The sequence below is a fragment of the Amblyraja radiata genome, chromosome 11, assembly GCF_010909765.2.
Source record: "Amblyraja radiata isolate CabotCenter1 chromosome 11, sAmbRad1.1.pri, whole genome shotgun sequence".
Taxonomy (NCBI): Eukaryota; Metazoa; Chordata; class Chondrichthyes; order Rajiformes; family Rajidae; genus Amblyraja; species Amblyraja radiata.
In genome coordinates, this window is record NC_045966.1 from 38,310,142 (window position 1) to 38,331,737 (window position 21,596).

The 21,596-nt window shown below is 47.2% G+C and overlaps 1 protein-coding gene across 1 annotated transcript; it reads right to left on the minus strand.

The window, feature by feature from the left end:
* Positions 1 to 4,733: 4,733 nt before the first annotated feature.
* Positions 4,734 to 20,807, minus strand: nipal4 (NIPA like domain containing 4). Its single transcript, XM_033029694.1, has 6 exons — positions 20,694 to 20,807; positions 12,588 to 12,815; positions 11,981 to 12,037; positions 8,132 to 8,222; positions 7,614 to 7,774; positions 4,734 to 6,893 (listed from the first exon to the last, which is right to left on the minus strand). Exons 1-6 carry the CDS (start codon positions 20,716 to 20,718, stop codon positions 6,277 to 6,279), a joined length of 1,179 nt encoding a protein of 392 aa, XP_032885585.1. The 5' UTR covers positions 20,719 to 20,807; the 3' UTR covers positions 4,734 to 6,276.
* Positions 20,808 to 21,596: the final 789 nt, after the last annotated feature.

Genomic DNA, 21,596 nt, shown 5'->3' on the forward strand with positions numbered 1-21,596 from the left:
GTACAACCGTCCACCCAGGGGCTCCGCGGGTGATCACGTGCTTTCTCTGGCCCCGCCCCTCGGGAGGCGTTAAACACCTGGGCCCCTCCCCTCCCCTCCCCCCAACAACATACAGTGTGGAAACAGGCCCTTCGGCCCAATTTACCCACAACCAAAGATTATAGAGGAGCCTCCTCTAGTATCTTTGCCCCCAACAGTGGTACACAAAAATGCTGGAGAAACTCAGCGGGTGCAGCAGCATCTATGGAGCGAAGGAAATAGGTCCTTCGCTCCATAGATGCTGCTGCACCCGCTGAGTTTCTCCAGCATTTTTGTGTACCTTCGATTTTCCAGCATCTGCAGTTCCTTCTTAAACACTTTACCCACAACAGTGGTGCCTGTTCAGATGAGGAAGCTAGATTAGGGGATGCGAAGGAAATCCTAAAAACTAAGAAGCAGTGATGCTGCAGCATCCCTATCACCTGTGTGAAGGAACCTTCCAGACAGTATTGGTGTAATCAGCCATCTCTGTACGTCGCAATTTAGACTGGATGTTCTGGTCTTATTCAGCAATGAGGGATGAATAAAAGGAAGCATATATCTAAGCTGGAATTGACACAAAAGTTAGTGGTGTAGTCAATGGGAACAGGAGAGTGAGGTTACAGTCATTGGTGGACGAAGTGCACTGGGTCATAGGGCTTGACGCACGGAGCCGCTCAATCCATCTGGAGGTCATCCGTAACTTCCGGTATATGTTATTAATGCAAGAAACGCGTACTTTCCTACCTGTTAAAAACAGCCAAAATGTTGAATTTTTGCGCTGTAAGAAATTGTGGGAGTCGGGGTAAGTGTGAGAGACATGTACCCAGCTTCAGAATTCCAAAAGTGAAGCGAAATGAAGGTAAAGAGAAGCGAGAGCTGAAGGGACAACAGCAGCTAAAGTGCTTGGCGAACATTGGCTGTGCTGATATCGGAATTGAAAATATTGGGAATTATCGCGTTTGCTCACTGCATTTCATCAACAGTAAGGCATTATTTGTGATTTTTCTTGATTCCTTTGGTATCTAAAAAGTCTCAGAAGTGATAAATCTGGATGTAAATTTTGCTTCAGAGGCGTTTTCTTTTTGTCTGTAAAAACCGCCTTGAGAACCATGGGCGATTTAAAAATTTTACAGCCAGATTTATCACTTCTGAAACTTTTTAGATGCCAAAGGAATCAAGAAAAAGCACAAATAATGCCTTAGTTAATGAAATGCAGTCAGCAAACGGCCAATGTTCGCCAAGCACTTTGGCTGTTGTTGTCCCTTCAGCTCTCGCTTCTATCTACCGTAATTTCTCCTCACTTTTGGAATTCTGAAGTAGGCTAAATGTCTCTCACGCTTATCCCGATTTCCATAATTATTTACATCGCAAAAATGGACTATTTCGGCGGGTTTTAACGGGCCCGCTACGCTGGAAACAATAGTAAGTGCTTACCTGCAGTTCATCGCGTGTACTCCATTTGGCGTAGAGTAGCAACAGTACGGGTCATGGGTCGTGACCCGACTGCCGTGAAACCTCCCTATTGGTGTAATCAGCCATCTCTGTACGTCGCAATTTAGACTGGATGTCTGGTCTTATTCAGCAATGAGGGATGAATAAAAAGAAGCATATATCTAAGCTGGCATTGACACAAAAGTTAGTGGTGTAGTCAATGTGAACAGGAGAGTGAAGTTACAGTCACTGGTGGACGAAGTGCACGTGAAATAAAGCTAGATAGTTTTCAATACAGGTAATCGTCAGGGTCATCTGATTTGGACCCAACACAGGCAGTTTGATTTAAATGGCATAAAGCTAACCACTGAATAATCATATTCAGCAATGAATAAAGACAAATAATAAATGTAAAGGCAAATGGAATATTAGCATTTGTAAGTAGACAGCTGGAAGCAAAGGGAAGGTCTGCTACAGCTGAGGAGAGGTGGTTGGACTGTTTCCAGAGTGCTGTTTTATTTACCCACATGATGTTGAGGCCATCATTCATTGCTATTTCAATTGCCCTTGAACTGAGCGCATCACTGAATCTGGAATCGAATGTTTCCAAGGGTAGGATCAGCTTTCCTTTGAAAAATGGTGCCTGTTTTGGGCAGTGTACCTTCCTGTACCTGGCACTGTGCAAGTTTTGTTCCCTTTTTGTCTAAAAGTGTGGAGTGCAATTGATCTGAGCTTTATCATTTATCTACATTTACACACACTAAAACCTTTATCATTTCAATACTTGCATTGTTCATGAAATTCATTGTCTCCACACCCTTTGCCTCCCTTTCCAGGTAAATAAAAAGTATTTGATAATGAAAGGCCTGGATAGAGTGGATGTGGAGAGGATGTTCCACTAGTGGGAGTCTAGGACCAGAGGGCACAGCCTCAGAATAAAAGGACATATTTTTAAAAAGGAGATGGATGAATTTCTTTAGTCAGAGGGTAGTGAATCTGTGGATTACATTGCCAGACGGCCAAGTCATCAAGTATTTTTAAATTGCCGATTGACAGGTTCTTGATTAGTAAGGTGTCAAAAGTTACAAGGAGATGGCAGGAGAATGGGGTTGAGAGGGATAGTCCAGCCATGGTTGAAAGGCAGAGTAAGACTCGATGGGCTGAATGGCCTCATTCTGCTTCTCTCATTATCATTTATTCTGCCTCGTGTCTCTATATTATCTTGTGGTTTTACTTAACTTTACCTCCAATCATTTAATGCACATCTTCGCCTTTAATTTGCCCTTCTGCATCTTCTTTTGACATGTGGTACTGAATTTAAACTAGTCAGCATAATTATTTTAAACTTGTAACTGGCAGATGTATAATAGCTGGGGCAGTAAGTGATCTGGAGCCAAGAGTTCTGAATAACTGTAACCTTCAGAGTGCATAGTTGGCAGGGTATCGAAACACTGCAGGGAATATTGAGACAATTACAGATGCTGGAGATTTGGAGCAAATTACAAAGTGCTGAAGGAACCCAGTGGGTTAGGCTAGGGACTTGACCCCAACAGGTCGACCATCACTGTGCGACCATAGATGCTGCCTGGCCGGCCGAGTTTCACCAGCAGTTTGGATTTTGTTCAGTGCAGTGTGTAACAGGCATGCTGTTCAAACATCGGGTCCCACTGAAAATGAATTGAGCTTCCCCGCCTGCACTTCAGTGACAGTAAGATGCAATGGCAGAGAATGTGAAATCCATCACTTGTCAGTCACGATATAACGAGCAATTCAGTAATTGAAAGGTTTATTAATTCTACATCAGGTAGCATGGAGATGGTGTTCGGCCAAATCAACTCTTTCCGCTGGGGTGGAAGATTGCAACTTCACGTGGTCCGCCCTGTTTCGCCTAAAGCAATCAACTCGACGTGCACAAATGGAAAATCAAATAGAACAGGTTGCCTAACAACTTTAGGCTGTGCACGCCGCACGATAAAAGAAGAACCCTTTCCGCTGAGTTGTAAGTGGACTTCCTTTTCACGATGGACTGAGTACGTGTACAAGTTTATTTAAGTGGGATTTTTTTAAAGATGGAAACAATATAATCACTTTGTCCTGTGGGGATTGAATGGGAGCAGATTGTTGTTTGTTGTGTGTTGAGTACTACTGCTCTTTGCGTGTCATACAGCCCAGGGGAGTTAGTGCTTTCAGTACACAGAGTACAGCACACACAGAGGACAAACTGGAAAAACTTCCATATAGTGGAACAATTGTAAAAAGCCATTGAAAGGCTCATTGCACACGAGCAAACCTATCCCACGTAGCTACCGTATGTATCCCTGTCCTCACTAGCTCACCTTCCTTATGTGCACAGCCCACCCAGCTAACATACCTCCCATCTCCATCTTCTACCTTAACTCCTTATCGCCTCACCTTCTGCACCAACCCATCTTACACCAAGTACAGAGAAGGTTCATCAGACTGATTCCTGGGATGGCAGGACTTTCATATGAAGAAAGACTGGATAGACTCAGCTTGTACACGCTAGAATTTAGAAGATTGAGGGGGGGATCTTATAGAAACTTACAAAATTCTTAAGGGGTTGGACAGGCTAGATGCAGGAAGATTATTCCCGATGTTGGAGAAGTCCAGAACTAGGGGTCAGTTTAAGGATAAGAGGGAAGTCTTTTAGGACCGAGATGAGAAAATAATTTTTTACACAGAGAGCGGTGAATCTGTGGAATTCTCTGCCACAGAAGGTAGTTGAGGCCAGTTCATTGGCTATATTTAAGAGGGAGTTAGATGTGGCCCTTGTGGCTAAAGGGATCAGGGGGTATGGAGAGAAGGCATGGATGGGATACTGAGTTGGATGATCAGCCATGATCATATCGAATGGCGGTGCAGGCTCGAAGGGCCGAATGGCCTACTCCTGCTATTTTCTATGTTTCTATTATCCCGACTTCACTGATGCTCTCTCTCTTACACTTCTCTCCCTATAGCTACATCCTCACCCACCCACCTTCTCCCCAAACATTCTTGCCTATCTTTCCACTCGCCTGACACTAGACTCGGACACCCTGACACTAGACTCGGTGACCCCTGCATTGGTGGTGCTGCAGAGCGAGCAGACAACAGGTGTATGCGAAACCCAGGGACTGCAGATCGTGTGCTGTATCCAATACCCTCCGTTTCAGAATTCAACAATCTCAGCATAGGCCACCTTCAAACATCTAGGAGAATCTTGCTGGGTGACTCCAGAAGACAAATTAATTCATTTTAAGGCAACAATACAGCAGGATAAGTTTTTACGCTCGTCAAAAAATGTAATTATATCCTGTCAGAGACATTCATTGCTGCTGCTCCATCTGGAGCATGCTTCTTTTCAATAGAGTCAAATGTTAAATGCACTCAGCACTGAAGTGATCATTGTGTGTTAACAGAGACATGGAATTCACCTTCACAAAATAAAATTAGTAAAAAGATATTATAAAAATACATTTGAAATAGAAAAATACAAACCGGGTGACTGTCCCAATGTGGTGGCTCCTCCCAGTACTAGTGATTAAACATCTTTCTCTGCCTCGGGTTACAAACACAGATCCGGCTTGCTGGAACTGGTAGAACCCTTAAGCAGCAGGATCACATCCAGAGCCCACAGAAGCAGGTTATACCCAGAGCCTCAGGGCTTGGGAGAAACAATCAGAAAGCCAACAAGGGTGACAACCGGCACGCCACAGAACTTATGATAATAACTGGACACCCACAAAACCAGGGGTAACATCCAGCACCTTGTGGGCAGCACTCAGGGTGCGGAGCCCCACAAAACCAAGGATAACACCTGGAGCCCCACAGAAGTAGGGGTGACAACTGCAGACCCACAGAATCAAGAATTACATCTGGAGCCCTACAGAACTAGAGATAACAACTGGAGGCCCACAAACACGAGTAACATCCAGCACCTTGTGGCCGTCAGTCTCTGGGCTTGGAAGTAGCATCTGGAGCCCCTTGTACCCGGGTGTCAGAGTGTCACAAGCCAGGAAGTAACACAGATTAGTGAAGATTGAGCACGTGAACTTGCCAATCACAGGCAGCACCACTCTCTGGGCCGAGACACACTGCACAACTCAGTCACATGGCACACCCTCACACATTTACATAAGTTCAGGAGCAAAATGTGTGCCAATTCTCCCTGTTCATATTTTCCATATGTCCTCGCAACAATCCCATTCTCCCTTTAGCCTATTCTCCCCCCCACCCCACACAATGAAGCAAACCACAGTCCTCAAAACAGATGAACAAACAGGCAAACAACTCTAAACCTGCAAGCAGTCAGAGGGTCTGGTCATGTCAGCTTTGTGTAAATGGGAAGAGACTGGTAAATTTGATAAATTGCATGTTTGCAACAGAGAGATTTTCACCCAGGACAGAGAGCTGTAAAGTTATAACATTTAGAGTGCCCTGGTTACTGCCAGTTGGCCACAGGCCTGACTGTATAACCGGATATGTTGGCAATTCTGACCAGAGAAGGGCTGATCTGGCGTAAAGCTCCAGCAATAAACTAATTGAAACCCCACTCAACATGGATTGTGCAGATTGTGGTTGTCTGTAGAGGATGTATTGGGTCAGACCTGGTCTGGGTTGGATCAGCGGCTTCCAAATGCAACATAGGCTTTGGTTGGACACTGAATGCGATCCTGTGGGCTGGTCCGATGTTTCATCCGTGAAACCCCGGGCTATTAATCGCAGGAAATATTCCTGCTTGTTTACACAGAGCTGCAGCATCAAATCATTAGGTGTGGCCCAGTCCACTCCAGTCTGGCTTTCATAGTTGCACTTAAACCTCTTTCACCCATAAATTACAAAGACCCGAGACCTATCTTCTGTGAACACGGCATTGTCTGTGCTTTCTATTAGGATGTGTTTGTCATCTAGTTTTAGCATGGGAGCCACACACACCATTTCCTTTGCCTTAAGGGCTTGCGGCAGGTTCTTGAGACTGAAGTTTAGATCTTTGAAGACATGAAGCATGAAGACACCTAGAACAATGGTTCCAAAGCCAGCAATGGTGCCCACAATGTCCACTGCAGACATGCTGTACCACTCTTTGAACAGGATGACAGAGGTGGTGATAACCACTGTGGTGAAGAACACATAATAAATGGGGTAGACGACGGATGTGTTGAAAGTGTCCAGGGACTTGTTCAAGTAGTTGACCTGGGTGATGATGGAGGCCAGCAGGGAGAGGATGAGAATCCACGTTAGTGGGTGTCTGTACACTGGCAGGTCATTGAAACACCCTCTGATGGCAATGTCAATCCCTTTCACAGAGGAGACGGAGAAGGCACCGATGAGGGAGCAGATAGCGATATAGACCAGGACGTTGTCGTGTCCATGCCTGGGAGCAGCGTAGAAGATGAGGATCAGCACGGCCATCAGTAAGAGGCACGCAAACACCAGGAACCCTGCAGCACAAAAACAACATCACTGGAAAACCTGCCGGATGACAGCCCTCCTCCACACCAGCCCCACACGTTTCTTCACCCTTTCCCAAGCAGATGATACAGGTCTTTCAAACCTGACAGGAATTTACTCTTCTTCCATTCATTGAGCCGAGACATACAGTGCTGAATCTTGACCGGCTCCGGAGAACATGCAACAAGCAGATTAGTGTGGATAAAGTGTGGTTAATTATTGGATGAATCATCCAGGAAAAATGAGTTCAGCTGTGGTGGGCTCTGAATCAAATTCAGTTTTCATAAAATCTTGAATTAAATTAGGTTTCAGTGTTAAATTAGTGTCTGTAAAGTTGCCAGACTGTGATATAAAACCAGTTGGTTCAATAACATTTACAGGAGGATACCAGACCTTCCTCACTGTCTGCTGGTCCTGCGATTCCAGAACCACATCAGGGTGAGAGGCTGACAGCTGCCCTCTGTAGCGAGCCAGTGACACACTTGGGGCACAGCTCCCAGCAAAACACAAAGTGCTGGAGGAACTCAGCAAGTCAGGCAACATATGGGGAGGGAATGGACAGATGACATTTCGAGTTGAGACCCCTCTTCAGACCGATAGTATGGTGCTTGCTCTCAGCATGGTGAAGACTGGATCAGCAATGTTGGCCATTTCCCAAGGAATGAATAGTTTACCAAACAAGTGACACCATTGTCTGTTCCCAAACTGACCTGGATCTTTGAGTTTCTGCGCCATTTCTTCCAAGGTCTTCACTTTCTCCTCCTGGGGAGCGTGAATTACCATCACCGTCGAGCCCAGGATGCAGAGCACACATCCCAGCTTCCCCAGCAGGTTGAGACACTCCTGTAGGAGGTAGGAAGACAGGATGGCACTGCAGTTGGGAGGGAGAAATGGAGAAAAGAGTAAGCTCGAGCAAGGTTTTCAACACAAATATCAGCTGGCCCATTTATTGATGGGAATGTGCAGCTAGTCAATGGTTTATTGACGGGGATGTGCCGCTGGCTGGTCGGTAGTTTATTAATGGGGATGTGCGGTTGGTCGGTCGGATTATGGTTTAAGGATGGGGGTATGTGGCCAGTCGTTCAGTGGTTTGATGACGAGGGTGTGCAGCTGGTTGGCCGATAGTTTAATGGTTAAGGGTGTGCTGTCGGTCGGTTGATGGTTTAATGATGAGGATGCGCCATGGATCAGTGTTTACGGAGCCAGCCGGGAGTGTGCGTTCCAGTACCTGATGAGGACACTAAGTGCTCCGAGAGGAGTGACGACTGTTGCAGGAGCGAAGGCGTACGCAGCAAAGTTCATCGCTTCTCCAGCGCCCACTGGAAGAGACCAGACCTGGAATTAGGGCCGGGTTTAGCATCCCGAGCTTGCACCTTTTAAAGGAAATCTTCCTGAATGCGAACATCGCTGGCAGATCCATGCTTGCCCGGAGATGGTGATGGTGGGCACCTTGGTCAAACATGGCGCTCCTGCTGACGGAGCTCGGACAGTGCGGCTGGGGAGAGAGCTCATGGGTTTACACCCAGCGTACAGTGAAGGAAGGGTGGTATATTTCCCATTACTTGATGAGTACAGCTTCACTGCTATGCCTAGGGTGGTGCATGACTTGGAGGGGATCCTGCAGGAGGCGGAATCTTCCTATACACCTGTTACCCTGGGCCGTGTTGGTGGTCACAGGCCTATAGGAGGCTAGCCAATTCACTGCCGGCTATTATGTAGCTGGACATTGCAATGGTCAACTACCACTGGTCGTCATACACTACGTGGTAACAGGAATGGTGGATGAGGGCCAATCAAATGATCTACTTTGCTGTAACAACTTGTTTAGTCTAAAGATATAGGTAGAAACAGCCCCTTTGGCCCAAGTCCACACCGACCATCAATCACCTGTACACTAGTTTTCTGGTATCCCAGTTTCACATTCTACATACTAGGGGCAATTTACAGAAGCCAATTATCCTACAAAACTGCATATCTTTGCGAGAGGAATCAGGCACACCTGGAGGAAACCCACTCTGGCACAGGGAGAATATGCAAACTCCACACAGACAACAAGTGGGGTCAGTATTAAACCACAGTCCTTGGCGTTGTGAGGCAGCAGCTCTACTGCTGTGCCACCCTAGGCATGGCAGTGAAGCTGTACTCATCAAGCAATTAGAACATAACCCGTTACACTCTTGTCCTAGACAGTGGAAAGGCTTGAGAGGCAAGAGGTGAGTCACCGACAGAGGAATATTCAGCCCCTCATCTGCTGCTGAAGCCTCAGCATTACCCTTGAAGGACCAAGGCTGTTGTGACCATCGTCACACTGAATTCATAACTGCAGGATACCCGCGACCAGTAACAGAGTGTAAGAGCAGCACGATGACGCAGTGGTAAAGTTGCTGCCTTACAGCGCCAGAGACCTGGGTTCCATCTTGACTACATGTGCTGTCTGTACGGAGTTTGCACGTTCTCCATGGGGATACATGTGGGTTTCCTCCGGGTGCTCCCGTTTCCACCCACATCCCAAAGACTAGCGAGTTTGTAGATTAATTGGCTTCTGTAAAAATTGTCCCTAGTGTGTCGGATAGTGCTAGTGTCAGGGGATAGATGGTCGGCACGGACTCAGTGGGCCGAAGGGCCCGTTTCCACGCTGTGTTCATAAACAGAGCCTTCCTTCCGTCTGGTGTTACATTTCCATTACAATGGTACACTTCAAACATTTAAATCACTTCAAAAGCAACAACAGGCTCCAGCAGTATAATCATTGTCGGCTAGGAGACACTTAGAATTACATCACAAATCAGCTTCAATTTCAGTGAAGGTTGAAACAAGTTTGAGCGGTTGAGTGACCTCAGTTCTGTCGTGAAGCATAATGAGATTTATTTTCATCTGACTGCCCCACCCTGCCCTGATCTATCTCGTCCTGTCACTGACTTAATCATAGCGACAGCCACTGGCATCTCGCAGCCACTCCAGCTTGGATTTGGGCTGCGGAGAAATCAGTGGCAGCAAAGTAATAATCACAGGGGGTTCTCAAGTTAACCCACAGTCTGTATGATTATCATTAATAGAGGTAGGTGGGGCTCTCAGCAACACTGCACAATGTGTCACCGTGTTTCAGCTACAGCCAAGGTTTCATCCGCCTCATAAGTTTGGTAATGGTGATCCAGGCACTGTGGAAATAGTAGTGATGTACTGGGACAGCACTTCCATTAAAGCCTTCATCTCAAACACAGCAAACAATGTGTGCTGACAAAATACACAGGGAACAAACAGAGGCCTTTCAGTCCTTCATGTGCTGCATTTGATAGGATCACGGCTGATCCCTCATTCTCAACACCCTACTCCAGCATTTTGTGCCAATCTTCAGTGTAAACCAGCATCGACACCACATTCCTTCCGACACCATATTCTACCACTCCTCCCATATCCTTTGGTGCATAGAAGCACAACTGGGAAGCAAATCACAGCTGCACAAGAGTCATAGTCACACAGCGCAGAAACAGGCCATTGGACCCAACTTGTCCATGGGTGACCAAGATGCCACATCTAAGTTAGTCCCATTTACCCATGTTTCACCATTCCTAAACCTTTCCTATCCATGTACCTGTTGAAGTGTCTTTTAAATATTAATGCATCTCCTGCAACTCGTTCTATATACCCACCATCCCCTGTGTGAAAAAGTTTCCCCCTCTGGTTCCTATTAAATCTTTCTCCTCTCACTTCAAGCCTATGTTCTCTGGTTCATGATTCCCCTACTTTGTGTAAAGGACTGTGCATTCATCCTATATTCCCCTTATAATCTTATAAAATCACCCCTCAGTCACCTGTACTCCAAAGAAAAAAAGTCCTAGCCTGCCCAACCTCTCGCTGTAGAAGCCCTCATGTCCAAGCAACATCCTCGTAAATCTCTACGCTCTTTCCAGCTTAAAAACATCCTTCCTATAGCCGGGTCACCAAACGCTTCACCAACGTCTTATACAATTGTAACATAACATCCCAGAGAAAGTGGCGATTTAGACCATTGATCCTGAACTTGCTCTCATACCTGAACACCTAAATTGTGGGAAAGAGCTGCAAATTCCTACTGTTCTATGAGGAAGAGCTCTATGAGGAAGAGCTCCCCAATTTCATCCCTGAAGGTCCTCTCTCTTACGTGTGGATTATGTCTGCCAGTCCCAGAGTACAAGTTGTCTATCTGTGCTGTCCGTTTTTCTTTTCTTAACAAAGTGAATCCAACCACTGACTAACTTTCCTCATTCTGGAACCATTCCTCGTGATTTAATCTGGAGTCCAGGTCTGACTCTAGTAAACCTACATCCCTCTCTCCAAGTCTGTTTAGCCTTCCTGAGGAAAATGACTCGGAATTCAGCTACAACATAAAGAAGAATATCTGGATGTGTAAACAGCCTCAAATAGAAATTTCATATTGAATGTGTCAAGGAAAATGAGGAATAATAATGTTATTTCAATTAAAGAGAAGATTCAAAGCGTGTGTGTAAAACCATCGCAGAAAATATACTTGCAAAATAAGTGTCATGTAGGTTTGTTGCCTCGGTTTTCTTCAAGAGACCACACATCTCTGATGAATGAAAATAAACTGCAGAGTGTTGCAGAGGCGAGTTGTAATGTTATCTTCTGTGACCATCATGGTTTTTGAATAATTCAGTAAATTTAAGATAAATAAATGTCATGGGCTGAGTGTCACACAGTCCAGACGGATGCTGAGCCCATCTGTACCTTGCACGTTCCCGAGATCTTGCTCTGAATGCTGGATCTCCTCCTTCATCCCTGCATTCTATAGAACACTGCTAGTTTAATCATCAGGAAACAGCGTGCCTTCTCGGACACATTCAATGAATACTATTAGAGATTATGAACACCATTATTAAATCAGCCTTTAGAAGAAAAGAGGGCCTTTATTTTTCTAGCACCGGGTGTGTCCTCAGGGGATATACAGCTGATGCGGTCATTGTTTTGAATATTCTCCGCTTACTTCCTGGCACTTGCTATTCTCAACGAGAATCAGGCCATCTCTAGTTTCAGTAAACACAGCCAACAGACTTTGTCATGTAAAAGGATTACTACTTACTGGTCAACAGGCCAGCCCACCACATCCAATCCTTCAGGTAGCCATGGCCACCTTCCCCTGTAACACACAACAAACACAATCAATGCATTGAGTTTAACCCACCTCTGCTACTAGAGCCGAGGACGGAATATCCAGAGAGAGTTGCTGTTTGGGTTAGCGGGAGAACCTTGGGAGAGTGGCGTGTTGGACTGGGGGTGTGTACGGGGAGCTAGGGTCTGGATTAGGGTGTGTGTATGCACGGAAGGGGTCAAGGGGCTGTCTACTGAGTCCAGCTGAGAGAAGAGGTCCTGGGTCAAAGTCTCGCACAGTGTGGATTCACAATGACAGACTCCCATCATTACATTGCTCCTTACTGAGACCCCACTGGCCATGAATCTCTTCTGGGCATGTTGATGCTGTGGCTCAGGAAGGGGGAGATTACTGTGGACCAGGGCCCTAGAGAGCCAGTGTCAGTGATTCCCAGGTAGTTCTGTGGACCAGGGCCCTCAGGACAATATATGACTCTCTGGTAGTACACCCCTTTCATCTCAGACTGACAAACCACTGCCCCCACCTCAGAGGGTAGTGGGGTTGGTGGGGGATAATTGGAGAATAGAGACCATCTTACCTGCTCTGACATTGCCTACTTGAGCTAACCGCAGCAGCCCCTTCTTCTTCAGGATGACACTGATCCCGATGAGGAAGCTGGAGAAGGTGGCCAAGGCGAGGCCAATGTAAAAGTCCGCAGATCTCCACGAGGGCTGCAGAGCCAGGGTTGCATTCAGATCGTTCACCTGGACAACGTGGCACAGCTCATCACACGAATCCGTCGAGCACACCAAGGTCACATATGAACCTTTGGAGAGAGCACAGCTGGTTCAGGAAGCAGGACAGGACAGATGCAAACACTCATTTCAGAATTTCTGATGGCCAGCCACCAGCGTTCCCTTGCCAACGACAATTCCTTCAGCTATTCGTAATAGTAAGGGTGTCAAAGGTTATGGGGGGGGGGGGGAAGGCAGGAGAATGGGGTTGAGAGGGAAAGATAGATCAGCCATGATTGAATGGCAGAGTAACCACAAGGGCCACAAGATTTAGGAACTATTCCTAACAACAGCACAACCAATGTTTAAGAAGGAACTCCAGATGCTGGAAAATCAAAGGTAGACAAAAATGCTGGAGACACTCAGCGGGTGAGGCAGCATCTGTGGAGCTATGAAGGATTTCGGCCGGAAACGCTGCTGATTTCCTTCGCTCCATAGATGCTGCCTCACCCGCTGAGTTTCTCCAGCATTTTTGTCTAACAGCACAACCAATCCGTCTGCCCCAGGACCACTCTTCCCACACCACAACAGAGGTCTTCTGTCAGACTGTGCAATAGTTGCACTGGAACTGGTTCAACAGCTGTGTGGGGAGGGCTACTAATTCTTTCAGGAGGGGTTCAAACTAATTTTCTGAGGGAAAGGACAACAGAGCAGATGTACATTTGGTGAGAGTTGCGGTCACATGTAGAAGGCTAACCAAGCCTGTCAAACCAAAACTGACATGTGCATGAGAGCACTTGGGTAGAGTGCAAGCGTAATTTGCATCAGTTTTAATGCAAGGAGTATAAAGCGGTTGAACTTGGAGCGTGATCAGCTTATAAAATTATGAAAGGGATAATAGATAGGATAGACAGTCAGAACCTTATCCTCCCAGGGTGGAAATTGAGTGCATAGCTATAACATAAGAGGGGAAAAATATAATTGAGATGTGTGGGGAATTATATGTTTTTTTGCATAGATAGTGGTGGGGGCCTGAAACACATTACTGGGGTGGTGGTGGTGGAGGCAGATATATTACTGGTGCTTAAGAAGCTTTTAGATAGACACATGGGGTTGCAGGGAATGGAGGGATATGGATCACTCGCAGGCAGATGAGATCAGTTCAGTTAGGCATCATGTCCGACACAAACATTGTGGAATGAAGCCCGTTCCTGTGCTGTACTGTACTATGTTCATTAGAATATGGTACTGTTGCTAACATAGAGACATCGTTGAAATAAAGGGCAAGACTGGCAACTCAACATTACTGATGGTTTCATGGGAATGCACTAGACATGGGTCGCGGAACTTTTTTTGCGAGACACGTTTCAATCTCTCGGGCTTTGGACGAGGCGCTGCTGTGCTCTGAGCAACCTGGTCCTGGGTGTTGGAGAGCCGGGGCGGAAGGAGGGATGGAAGCAGAAGCAGAGGCGGGGGCAGATGCGGACGGGGAGCCGGGGCTGGCGAGTGTTTGCAGGGGTGGTGAGTCGCTCGCCGCAGCTCCGTCCATGGAGCAGCCTCAGTGCAAGAGTCCCGGGCCGTCGGAGGTGGCCAGGCCTCGGGTCGAAGGCGAGGAGGAAGCGTTGTGCCGCTGCCGTGAGAATCTCTATGCCGAATTCGCCCAGGTGACCGGCATGAATCAGGCTGCGGCTCGGTGCTGCTGGAAGTAGGTACCAAGCACTGGGTAGAAGCGGTGGAAGATAGTGGCCTTCAAATGGGAGTGGTTGGAGAAGGCATCCTGCTTGCCTGCTAGATTTTCACTATTGTAACTGCAAGAAAATGTTCTTGATGTTGGGGGAGTCCAGAACCAGGCATCACAATTTAAGAATAAAGGGGTAGGCCATTTAGAATGAGATGAGGACAAACCTTCTTCACCCAGAGAGTTGTGAATCTGTAGAATTCTCTGCCACAGAAGGCAGTGGAAGCCAATTCACTGAATGTTTTCAAGAGTTACATTTAGCTCTTGGGGCTAGTGAAATCAAGGGATATGGGGAATAAACAGGAAAGGGGTACTGATTTTAGATGAACATCCATGATCATATTGAATGGCAGTGCTGGCTCGAAGGGCGGAATGGCCTATTCCTGCACCTATTTTCCATGTTTCTATGCTTGAGTATATGGCAACAAAACTTGACCACTTGATTTTGAAGCATTCATGCATGGTGGAGGTGTAATGTAGTCATAGAGTGATACAGTGTGAAAATAGGCCCTTCGGCCCAACTTGCCTACACCCGCTACACTACCTGCTTTTGGTCCATATCCTTCCAAACCTGTCCTATCAATGTATCAGTCTAACTGTTTCTTAAATGTTGGGATAGTCCCTGCCTCAACTACCTTCGCTGGCAGCATGTTCCATACACCCCCCACCCTTTGTGTGGAAAATGTTACCCCTCAGATTCCTATGAAATCTTTTCCCCGTCACCTTAAATCTGTCCTCTGGTCCTTGATTCACCTACTCTGGGCATTGAAATGTATTTTTCTAATGCATTTTAGATTTCTCGAAAGTCTTACGTTAAAAAAAGTAAAGTTTCCACAAACATGTACCCCTTTATTAATGTCATAGTTTAATGATTCTAAATTCAAATCAAAATGAAATATACGTCAAAAGAACACACACTTTCAAATTACTCAGATTTTTACCCCTAGCAAAACATAACTTGTATGACTTTGCAAAAACAGGAAATGTTATGATTTCTTGTCCCTTTTTCCAACTACAAACAAAAAAAGCACTTGAAATTATAACACATTTAAAAGTTTTGTTGTCAAATTTTCTGTACCGTGGAAGGCACTGGTGTCAATCCAGGCGGGGGAGGGGGGGAATTGGGGGATATATCCCCCCCCCCCCACACTTTTTGGGAGATGGCCTGTGTTATTATCCCCCAGTTTTTGGTGGTCGAGCAATAACAAAAATAATAATCACCTGCTCCTCTCTCATGTAGGCCCTACATTATCTTAAAAATACTTCAAACAAAAAACATTGAAATCATACTTCTCGAATGCACTAAAACATGATTTTAATACATCAAATTTCAAAAAGTCCCAACCGTGGGAGGGTATACCCCAAGGCCAGTGATCACAGCCCCCCCCCCCCCTCCCACTTTCAAAAACACTCCACAGCCCCCTGCTAGAGGCCTGCAATTATTCAACAGGAATTAGAGAACAAATATGCCAGGAGAATACAGGCAGCTGCAAGAAATGGGGTAGGAAGGAACTGCTGGTTTAAACCGAAGATTGCCACGAAATACTGGAGATCAAGCGCGGGCTCGGCGATCGTTTTGCAGAACACCTCCGCTCAGTCCGCCTAAATCTACCTGATCTCCAGATTGCTAAATACTCCCCCTCCCATTCCCACTGACCTTTCTGTCCTGGGCCCCTTCCAATGTCAGAGTGAGGCCCAGCGCAAATTGGAGGAACAGCACCCCATATGTCGATTGGGCCCCAGCGGTATGAACATTGACCTAACTTCAATAACCCTTGCTTTCCCTCTCTCTCTCTCTCTCTCCATCCCTCCCCCTTCCGTTCTCTGAACCAGTCTTACTGTCTCCGACTACATTTTATCTGTTTGATTTGTTGTTACCTTCTCCCAGCTAACAATGATCTATTCTACATTTTCCATGATCTGCATTCCCTTTGTCCTGCTTTCACACCTCACACTTCCCTCTCAATGTATCCCCCTCTCCCCTGACATCAGTCTGAAGAAGGGTCTTGTCCCGACATGCCACCCATCCTGTCATAATACCTGCCTCAACTACCTCCTCTGGCAGCTTATTCTATATACATCCATCATCCTCTCTGTGAAAATGTTGCTCCTCAGGTTCTGAGGACATAGATAGAATACAGCACAAAAATAGGCCCTTTGGCCCACAATGTCTGTGCTGAGCATGATATCAAAACCATCTATCTACCTATATAACCCATATCCATGAGCCTACCCAATATTATCTTAAACACCACTATCGTATCGTATTTGATCTGTCTGAAGATGGGTCTCGACCTGAAACGTTACCCATTTCTTCTCTCCAGAGATGCTGACTGTCCCGCAGAGTTACTCCAGCATCTGCAGTTCCTTCCCACACTATCGTATATGCTTTGGATCTGCCAAAGGTCATAGTTTCGACCTGGAACATTCGGACAAAACCAATCCGAAATGTCACCTAACCATGTTCTCCAGCCATCTGATCAGCTGGAGTTACTCCAGCACTTTGTGTCTTTTCCTGATAAGCATACACTGAGAGCGCCGGCCTGGAGGTTGCGCCAACAAGAGCCGAAGCCGAGCATTGCTACAGACATCCATGGATGTTGTGGGCTGGGTAATGGGAGAACACAGGAACTCATTCTAGAGAATGTGTGGGAAAGTATTTAAGGAAACGAGGAGAGCAAAGAGGAGACACAAGATAGAACCTGAGAAGAGGGGTGGTGCAGCAAGGAAAACAACAAAACATTTGTGAGTATATTAAAAGCAGAGGGTAGCCATGGAAAGAATGGAACCAAAGGGTCGATTAATATATGGAGCTTGAGGACAATTTGTAGGGCGGGAGGGGGGGGGGGGGGGGGGGGGGGGGGGGGGGAAGAGGACGGGACGAGAGGTTACATGATCTTACATTAGTACTTCTCATTGTATTCACTAAGGCCAACATCATTCTGGTTGAAGAATTCAAGGAGACTGACTGCGAAATTCTAAAGCATCAGATTAAAAAGGAGGTATTAGATGATTTAGTAGGTTTAAAGGCAAATAAATCCTCAGTGGGTGGATCCCAGGCTGCAGTAGGAGGCGAGGGAGGAGATTTTCAAACCTTCACCAGCCACAGGCGGGGCACCAGATGACTGGGGGGCAGCAAATGTGGTTCCTTCATTCAGGAAGGATAGCAGGGGGAGGGGGGGGGAGGGGGGAGCCAGGAAACAGCAGGCCAGTCTAACATCAGCGGTAAGGAAGTTGGTGGGATAAAAAACCTGAAAGACCAGATTAATCTATTTTAAGTTTAAGAAGGAACTGCAGATGCTGGAAAATCGAAGGTACACAAAAATGCTGGAGAAACTCAGCGGGTGCAGCAGCATCTATGGAGCGAAGAAAATAGGCAACGTTTCGTCCCGATTAATCTACTCTTGCAAGGACAGGGATTAATCAAAGATATTCGTCAAGGCTTTGTTTGGGGAAATGCCCCGTCTGACCAGTTTAAAGAGATAACAAGTTGCATTAATGAGGAAGGCGTGTTAGAGCCAAGGCACACTGGTCTAAACTGGCCTGGTACCAGACGGCAGAAGGTGATCGTGGAGGATTGTTCTTCTAAGCAAGGTCTGTGGCCAGTGACGAGTCACAAGGCTTGGTTGTCGGGTGCTCCGGTTTCTTCAAAGCATGCAGGTGTTTAGGTTTATTGGCCTCTGTAAATTGCCCCTAGTTTGTAAAACATAGAACTCGTGTATGGGTGAGCATGGACTCGGTGGGCCAAAGGACCAGTTTCTGTGCTTGGTCTCCAAACTAAACATGGATATGCCCTGCAGGGTGTGCGATTAGTAGTTTTGCAAATGACATGTAAATGGGCGGAGTTGTGGACAGTGACAAGATAATCTTGGGCTACAGGTGGATGTTGATGAGATGGTAGGGTGGGCCGAGCAAGAGCAGATAGAACTTCATCCTGATAAGTGTGAGGTGATGCACAGCAGGAGGATTAATCAGCGTAGGTCGTACCCCAAAAACAGAGGGGCCTCGAGTGCATCCAAGGATTCCTGAAGGTGGCAGCACTGAGCCACCTACACCTGATGCAATGAAGTGAGGAATGACTGGATAAGAAGAACGGTATGTCCTTCTGTACTGCACGTTTCACAGATTGCTGTTATCTCCAAATGTGTCCTGGTGTAGGTATTATTATGCAGGATGTGGGCAATCAATTTAACAATGCCCAAGGCAATAGTATTAAATGAAGATGGGTTCCGACCCGAAATGTCACCTCCTTTTCTCCAGAGATGCTGCCTGACCCACGGAGTTACTCCAGCATGTTGTGTTTATCTTCAGCATTAAATAACTGTTGAGAACAAGACTTGGCTCTCAGGGATCATGAACACATTCTGCACAAAATCAGGCCCTTTGCATCCATGCCAACCAACAAATATCCATCTATACTAGGTATACAAAAATGCTGGAGAAACTCAGCGTGTGGCAGCATCTATGGAGCGAAGGAGATAGGCAACGTTTCGGGTCGAAACCCTTCTTCAGACTAGTCCCATTTACTAGCATGCAATCTGTAGCCTTCTGTGCCTTGATGATATAATATTGAGAGGCATAGATAAGTAGACAATTGTCGTGGTCACCACGTGATCGGAGATATGTGACAAGTTGGGCTGAAGGACCTGTTTTCGCGCGGTATAACTCTGAATATAGTCACAGCTCTTCAGCCCACCACGTCTATGCCGACCATCGTACCTATCTACGCTACATCCCACATCTGCATTTATAGACAGGGATCTTGGACTCCAAGTCTATAGCCCCCAGAGAATGGCAACACAAGTGGACAAAGTGGTAAAGAAAGCATATAACATACCAGACGTCATTAATCAGAACATTCAGTATAAGAGTAAGAAAATTATGAATTTTTATCGGAATTTGATTAGGCCACGTTTGGAGTACTGTGTGAAGTTATCATTGCTCCATTACAGGGGTGGCTTTGGATAGGATGCAGAGATAGTTTGCCAGGATTGTCTAATTTAGAGGACATTAGTTATGCTGGAGGAGGTGAAAAGATTTACGAGGATGTGCAGGGAAAGGTTGGGCAGGCTAGGACTTTATTCCTTGGAGCACAGGGGGATGAGCGGTGATTTTATAGAGGTGTAAAAAAAATCATAAGAGGAATAGCTGAGATAAATGCAGAGTAGGAGAATCAAGAGTCAGATGACGTGAATTTAAGATGAGGCGGGGACGATTTAATAGGAACGAGCTAGAGGAGGTAGTTGAGGCAGGTACAATCATAACATTTAAGAAACATTTGGACAGATACATGGATAGGACTGGTTTAGAGCAATATGGGCCAGGCATGGGTATGTGGGACTAGTGGAGATGGCGCATGTTGGTTAATATGGGCGAGTTAGGCCATATGGCCTGTTTTCACGCTGCATTACTATGACATTCAGAACCTTTTCCCCCATGTTGGTAATGGCAAAGACGAGAGGAACTAGTTTTAAGGTGAGAGAGGCAAAATATGTGCGGAGCGGACAATGTGGGCCGAAGGGCCTGTTCCTGTGCTGTCCACATTCCGATGCTGAGTTCCAAGTGCCTGTGAGCTTACTCACATCTCCATCGCCACGACTGTACAACGTCAGTGAAGCCCAGAAAACCCAGCTACTGGTGGGGCAGAGGCCGCGTCCCGCTGAACCTACCCCAGCCCTCTCTGCCTGGCCCAGCCCAGCCCCTGGTCCACAGCCCAGCGCCCGGTGAGGGTAGCCGTGTCCCCGCCGGCCATCAGGGGGCCAGTGTACGGGGAGCTCTCCCCGATCCGTCTGCCGGCCCCACCATGTCCCGGACCGACTGGGACTGTCCACTCCGTCCCGAGTGGTCACAGTATCCAGCATCTGTGTACCAGCTGCCGAGAAATGGGGATCTCCCCTCTATCTCGCCTCCTCCTCTTCCTCCCACCCCTCTTCTCTCTGTCCCCCTCTCCCCCAATCTCTCTATCCCCCTCTCCCCAACCTTCTCTCCCCATCCCGCTCCCACCCCCTCCTCCGGAGAGACCGGTGAAGCGTTTCAACTGCGGTGGGTCGGGTGTAGCGCTTGAACTGGGGGTCCCGGTGAATTCCAGCCGCACAAAGACTTTCCCCACTCACTCACCGCCCCAAAGTTCCAGATAATCCCACATGGAGAACCAGACCCCGTCCCGCCGGACTCACTCACCCCCTCACCCACCCACCCAGCCCCAGCGCCCGGTGCCGCCGGCCGCACTCACCTTCTGAGCAGTTGTACCGCGCCATGGCCGCCTGCCGCACCGTGCGGTGTCCCGGCGCTACCGCCACTGCTTACGGACAAACGTGGTCGTGGCTCCGGGAGCGGGTATGTGGGATCCACCCCAGTATCTGTCCCTGGCTGGACCCACCCTCTGGACTATAACCCGCCACCTGAACAGAGTCCCGCCTTCCCCCCCCCCCCCCCTCGCCACCTGGATGGCATTTTATCCAGCTACCTGAGCTATGTCACGCCTTCTCCCCACCCACTAGACGCTGGGACCCACCCACTGGAGTATCGTGAACACTGGAGTATCGTGAACACTGGAGTATCGTGTCCGCCTCCGATCTCCCACAACTGGTTCTGCAACTTCTTCCCCTCGCTCTGCTGAATCTATCATTCAATGACCACATTTAAAAGGCATTTGAACAGATAGTGGAGAGGAAGGGTTCAGAGGACCAAGGACCAAATGGGACTAGCCGAGTATGATAACTTGGTCAGCATGGACAAGGTGGGCCGAAGGGCCTGTTTCCATGTGGATAATATGGCAGATCGATTAGAGGATGAAGGAGGTGGGAGGTGGTCGGTTGGGAAAGGGTGGTGGGAGAGTTGATGTCTTACAGGGAAGGTGGGGGGTGTTGTGGGGATTAGAGATGGGATGGAGGTATGAGGGGATAGTGGTGGTACATCCCCAGAGGGTGAGAGGTAGGGATTCCCAACAGAGGCTGTCCTTCCCTGAGCAGTCTGGAAGGAGGAGGAAGGTTGTACACGGGATGGTCCACATTCTGGAAGGAAAATAGTTAACGTTGGAAGAGTGGGGCTGTAAAAGCACTGGAATAATGGGCCGAATGGTCGCCAGTTGTGCTGAGTCACTCTGAGCTCGAATCCTCCCGGGATCCGTGGATGA